This window comes from Protobothrops mucrosquamatus, unplaced genomic scaffold (assembly GCF_001527695.2).
Source record: "Protobothrops mucrosquamatus isolate PMUCROS unplaced genomic scaffold, P.Mucros_1.0 scaffold96, whole genome shotgun sequence".
Classification (NCBI taxonomy): Eukaryota; Metazoa; Chordata; class Lepidosauria; order Squamata; family Viperidae; genus Protobothrops; species Protobothrops mucrosquamatus.
Window position 1 is genome coordinate 634,108 of NW_015386471.1, and position 6,742 is coordinate 640,849.

The window sequence follows — 6,742 nt, forward strand, 5'->3', positions numbered from 1 at the left end:
AAAGAACTAGGACAGAGGAATAACCTCTGTCCCGGGCCCTCCAGAGATCATTAACCAACGTGACCAATGCCGTTTCCGTGCTGTACCCCGGCCTGAAGCCCGACTGGAGGGGGTCCAGATAATCTGTTAGGTTATCTTGTGTTAGCCTAATATTTAAACTTTGCTTAAAATTTGTCTCCTACCTTGCTATTACCATCAGAAATGTTATCTGTTTCAGCCATGAAAACTGCATGTTTTATTGCCACAACAAAGTATATTAGAATATCAAATAACATGGTACTGAATGATATGCTAGAAAACTGATATATGGTATTTTCTGGTGGGCTGTGCATAGAGGCCATCTATAAAGTCATAATATATCTGAGACCCAAAAGTCTACATTGCCCCTCCCAATACCCTAAAATGGCTTGCTAGGTTCCAGTAAAAAAAAAATTATATTGATTATGGTAAGCCACAGCATCAATTTGATCCTCTGCAACAATCTCACAACGTTTTTTTAATGAAAGCTGAGATTTAATCATGCTGCTGGATTCAGCATTAGTTGCCGTGTTCACCCCTAGGCTACAATAAAAGAGGATAAACAGAGGAAGACTACTAAACTGATTGATATTGCATTACTGCTGGATGAGAGCATAGATACTAGCAAAGTAATATGGTGAACTTTCTAAGGAGCAGTCAAGCTTTTCAAATATGCTTTTATAAGACCTAATTAAACTCTAACGGTCAAAACTTCTATTAAGGCTCAAATGCTTGAATCTTTTCAGACATCAACCTCAAATAAATCTTCCTTGAAACAAAATTTTGGGGCATTGGGAAGCAAAATGTAAAAAGAAAAGGAAAGGAAAAGGAGCCATATTTCATCACTCTAAAGATCCATCATTTTCAGCATTAGAACTGCGCATTCATTTCTTGATAAAAGAAAAATAAACCAAATGAAAAATCCATTTGATTTATTTTTTATTTATTCTGAAAGAGCACAGGAAAAATGATTACAGATGAGTATACTATTTAGGTCTCCAAAAGCATTTCCTCTTGTATGTGGGATTCAGGCTTATTGTCCTCTTTGTTGACAGAGAGATGTGTCCAGGTGCGCTTGGGATGCAATTCCCATCATTTCTCATCATTAGGAATAGGAATTAGAAGTTAAAAATAAAACGAGGGGTATATGTTGCCTGCCCATTTTTGACAAAAGCAGCTTATTGCAGTGATGTCAGTACACAGCTCTGAGCCACTGCAAATCAAGTAGATCCAGGCAGAGACAGTACAGTATAATATAATAAATGAGGCCTTCGTTTTTATTTAAGAATACTTATGTTCAAGTCACTCTTTGAGTAAGGAATTCACTGAACGATTCTCAGACTGTTATATCGTAGGACTATTGTGGTGAGGGTAAAATTAAAGGATACATTATTTTACCTCAAATTCCCAGAGAAAAGGCAGGATTCATATGTAATAAAATTATATGAATAAAAAAACTGGTGATATCTACATCTCACTTTGAAGCAAAGTTGGTTCAGATAAGAGGGATTTCTTGGTTTTCTATATAAGGTTATTGAAGGGGGTAACACAGCAAGTATGCTATTCATAAATAAAGTAATAAAAAAACTATTGGCTGTTTTAAAAAGGTAATAGTCTTTCACACATATATTTTTAGCTGTTTGAAATGTGTTCATTTCAGATGTTCTAACATTTGGCTTTAATAAATGAAACACACATCAGAGGACAATCCCTCTAATTAAATGCCTTTTAAGCAATGAGGAAAAAAAAAGGTACACGGGTAATTCTCAACTCATGACTATAACTGAGCCCAGAATTAGTCATAAGTCTTGCGGTTGTAAATTGAGCCATTACAGAACCAGACCCAATTTTTTGACATTTTTTGTGTTGGTCATTAAGCAAACAGTGCGGTTGTTAAGCAAATCCATTTTCCTTTATGGCTTTTTTTTTTGATGGAAATAAACCCGTAAACCAGCAAAAAGCACTGCAAATTGTGGTCATGTGATTGTGGGATACTGCAACCGGTCATAAAGGTGAGCTAGTTGCCAGGTGCCCAAAATGTAATCACGTGACTGTGGGAGGAAGCAGCAGTTGTAACTTTGAAAATGGTTCATAAGTAGCATTGTGGAGATCCATCATAAGTTCAAATGGTCACTAAGCTACCAATCGTAAGTTGAGGACTACTTATAAACTTAACTTTCCCTCAGGAATGTTACATGCTTGACTGTGGCTGATTCATAAACCTTGTGACTGACAAATACCTTTAGCATCATTTAAGGTTGAACCGAAGGCACTAATCACTATATCTGCTCTCAGACGGACAGTTTGCTCCTTGTCTTCATTCCAATTCCCATCCTCATCTTGCTCACTCCGGAGAAATTCCATAGCAACAATTTTTCCTCCTTTTATTACAACCTTCTGAGGAGAAAGAAAAGGTAGAAATTCACACTTTTCTTCCTTTGCAAGCTCCATCTGGAAAACAAAAATAAAACTATGTAAAATTTATAGAAAAATCTTTAATATATAACTGTTGGTCTTATAATGTTTCCTTGCAATTCTTTCTATAATTCCAACACCACATTAATAATGTTATATTTTGACTAAATCAGCGGTTCTCAACCTATGGGTCGCAACCCCATTTGTTGTCGATTGACCATTTCACGGGGGTCGCCAAGCAAGGCTGTCCGCCATTTTTTCCCCTTTTCTGGCGGGTGCCTTACCTCCCTTGGGCTGGGCCAGCTGGTGGTCAGCCTGCTCCGTCTCTGCCGCTTGCCAGCTACGCCTCAGCCGGCGCAGGGGGCGGAACCACGCATGCGCGGCGCTCCCGGGCAGGGAAAGTCCTCGACTTATGACCGGTTTAGTCCTCAACTTACGACCGGTTTAGTCCTCGACTTACGACTGGTTGGGGGTCGCGGCATTAAAAAGGTTGAGAACCACTGGACTAAATGAAAACTAACTCAAATAATATGTGCCAACCAGTTTTACGGAGGAGTGGTTTTTTTTTTTTTAGTTATCAACATCTGTTAAAAGACTTTTGTATTTTAAACCACAAGCGAAAATTAGTTTGATTTTATGAAAAATATTTACCTTATCCTTCATTACTAAAAAAAGAATGAATTAAAAGAAAACTATCCAATCAATGCTAGAAAAATCAATTACATTAAATTTCATTACGAAATACTGGCTGAGGTGCCCGAATCTCAAAATCTACAAATGATTTCAATGAAAAATGGGAAGGCCTTTAATGAAAAAAAAAATGGACAGAAGTATTTTATTCATTTTTCACTTTGTATTTGAAAGTTAACTTCTAACTACTTTTTCTAAAGTTGAGAGTTCAATCCTAGATAGCGGCAGATGTTTCTCTCTTAGGAGGCAAAGAAAAAATATCTGTTGTGAATTCTAAGATTAGGCATTAGGAAGGGCATCCGGCCAGTAAGCACTCAGCTACATCCAGTCACCCTGACTCAACCCCAAATTAAGGGATTACAGGGTTGTAAAAAAGGGAGTTTAGCCTCTATGACAGTGATGGCGAACCTTTTAGAGACCGAGTGCCCAAAAACTGGCCCTGCCCCCGCTCCACCCCCTGTCCCACCCCATCGTCCATCCCGCCTGCCCGCAGGGCCACTCACCGCCTCCAGGGCCCGCCGCAGATCGCCCAGGCAGCCCAGCAGCACTATGGTGGTCACGCCCTCTGCCCATGCCCCACAGCATCAATTGTGCGCAATGGGGTGTGAGGGCAGAGTCTTGTCTACGCTGCCTGGCTGCCATGTCCTTGGCTGTGCTGCTCTGTGTGGGCCACGCAGGGGGACTGCTGGTGAAGAGGGGGTCGTGGGGGGAGGTTAGGCTGGGGCAACGGCACATGTGCCCACAGAGAGGGCTCTGAGTGCCGCCTCTGGCACCCATGCCATAGGTTCGCCACCACTGCTCTATGACAAATAGTTACAATTTTACCAATTCCTATTTCAAATAGCTATACTTTCTTTGATTCTCCCTAAAGAAGTGTATTTAAAGAAATTAAACTCAGGGTTTTTGTTGCTATTGCTGAGAATGGGAAACTGACATGATCCATGTTCCGGTTTTTCTCAACTATAGGATACTATATTTTCAGACCAACATGGTATTTCAATATATATGTAAGTAACTGAACTGAAACTTAAAGGGACAGTTCCCAGTTTAGGCAGAATGGGGCTATTTCTTCAGAAAACCTTTAAATAATGAATCATATTCTCTCACTGAACCCTTTGCTGAATCAGTGAGACAGCCAGTTTGGACTAGTGGCTAAGTCACCAGGCTAGAAAACAGGAGACCATGAGTTCAAGTCCTGTTTTAGCCATGAAAGCCAGCTGAGTGACTTTGGGCCAGTCACTCTTTCTCGGCCCAACCCAGCTCACAAGGTTTTTGTTGCGGGGAAAATAAGAGGAGGAAGGTATGGTGATTATGTTTGGTGCCTTGAGGCATCTGTAAAAATAACAAAGGTGGGATACAAATAAAATAAATAAAGCTTTTGCTCATCAATGTCTTTTTGTAGACCTCTCACTTTAAATATACTGTATATACATAGGTGTCATTACAGTTCTTCAAACAGAGGCTGGATGACCATTTGTCAGACACCCGATATTCTAATGGACCAAATGGCCTCTGAAGATCCTTCCAACTGTGCGATTCTATTATTAATAGTGATGTCATAAAAAATAGCAGTGGCTGCAAACAAAAGCAGTGAAATTTAATTTGTAATGTCCAACTTCTGTTGGATTTCTTTGAGAACTTAGCTTAGCAACAGAGCAGACAGACAGAAACATGCACGTAAAGGTGCCAATTGAAGTACAAACTAATATTCAAACTCTACATAGAACCACTTTTGCACGAAAGGACAACAACAGGGCAAATTTGATTAATTTCTTTGGATACAGGGCACAGAGCTATGCATTGTCTTGAATTTCAGTATCTTTCCGTATAGCATCTCTAGAAGCAGTAAGCTACCATTCCCCTCAAGGAACGAACACAATTGAGATAATTTTTCTACTTAAGGGAAATCTTCAAGGAGGCATATCTTTTTTTGCCAGCTTAACAGCAATGCACAATTTAGTGTTAAATCAGGAGAATATGTGATTTTTGAGGCCACAATTTGAAATAGCTTCAGAAAGGTGAGATCACAAAAGACCAGATCCTAAACTTGGAAGCGTGAACATTCCGGTAGCTGCATTTCTCAAAATTGCTACAATGAGAGGGTGAGGAAAAAAAACCCACAAGCACACAGCCTTTTATAGCCACAGTGCAATTTTACATACAGCAAAAAACAAAACAAAGCAAGAACACCTGAAGTAACAAAATAGTAATTCATATCTGATGGCACTATGTAGCCAACTGTGACTGATCTCACAAATACTAGGCAAAGTCAGAACCTTGGCTAATACTTGAATGGCAGACCACCAGACCCATTAGGAGCGTAAACTAGAGTAAGATTAAAGGGGGAAAAAACACGTAATTTCCTTGACATGGGATTAACCCAGATCTTCCAGGAGAGCCTCAAAATATGGCTTTGTCCTTTGGCCTAGGGATACAGTTAGGTTTGTGGAGAGCCTATCAGGAAAATAAATGGTGCTGTCCCACAGATTATGGGTTTATGATTTTTAATAGTTGTATTGTTTTGAATGGTTTTTGTGATTCTATTTTTCTGAGCGTTTTTGTATTTGTAAGCTGCCCAAAGTCATGGTAATGAGACGGGTGGGCTATATAAATTTAACTAATAAATAAAAAAAGACAGATTAAACTAGTACTTTTTCCTTCCTTACCCAAAGCACTTATTAGAAAGTCCTTTTTACCCAACATAGGTAGAACACTTTGAGTCAATTTAAATGTCCCTGTTGTGATTGGATAATGGTTTGTATGTCATTATCCTAAGAAAAATCACTTTTACCAAATTCTGGGTAATTTGGGAAGCACAGGGTTCAGTCCTGGTTCCATCATGTGATGTATGGAGGGAAGACAATCTTCATCTCTGCTTAAGGCAGTAATGTTATTTTGGTCAGCTGGGATTATAAACACTGAATAGGGACGAACTAAAGGCTGTTAACATTTTCCTACCAGTTACTTCCAGCAACTGCCTGGCCAGCTCTCTGCTCTCCATATTAATGAAGAAGAAAAGGGAATAGGAAGGATGGTGATCCCTGCCAAGCAACACAGATAAGATAAAGAAACAAAGTCAGTCCCCCCCTTTCCTCCATCTCTCTAAGCAACCAATTATTTTTCTTCCATAATGTTTTCTCATCTGGCGTGCTGTGAAAGGCCTGGCAACCGGGAAAGCATTTTGTTGCAAACATACAAGTTGCTAATTATTTCAGTGTTACCACAGCATAGAAAAGTTTTCAGGGAAAAAATGGGCATGCAACAAAAAAAGATGACAAATTAGATATGGAACTTAAAATCTATTCATAGAAAAAAAAAGAGTGTGCTTCATTGTGTTTCTTTTCACTTATGATGTGGAAATTATAACTGTGCTAATAGAAAGGGTGATATATAATCACAATAGCAATTAGGATACTCATAGTTAAAGGTGTCACGCTCTAATGATTTTGTCCATGACATGAACAAAAGTTGTGTTCAGTCATTTTCCATATTTGGAATTATTTGATTTTGTTGACTGAACTGTTTGTAGAGGACTGTTTGATATATATATATATATATATATATATATATATATATATATATATATATATATATATATATATATATATATATATATATA

At 38.7% G+C, this 6,742-nt stretch overlaps 1 protein-coding gene across 1 annotated transcript in view; it reads right to left on the bottom strand.

Moving 5' to 3' along the window:
* DPYD (dihydropyrimidine dehydrogenase) overlaps positions 1-6,742 on the bottom strand; it is a 518,537-nt gene that overhangs the window by 264,362 nt on the left and 247,433 nt on the right. The window contains exon 11 of the mRNA XM_015812569.1: positions 2,259-2,469. Within this exon, the coding sequence (XP_015668055.1) occupies positions 2,259-2,469 (211 nt within the window). The remainder of the gene's footprint in view (positions 1-2,258; positions 2,470-6,742) is intronic.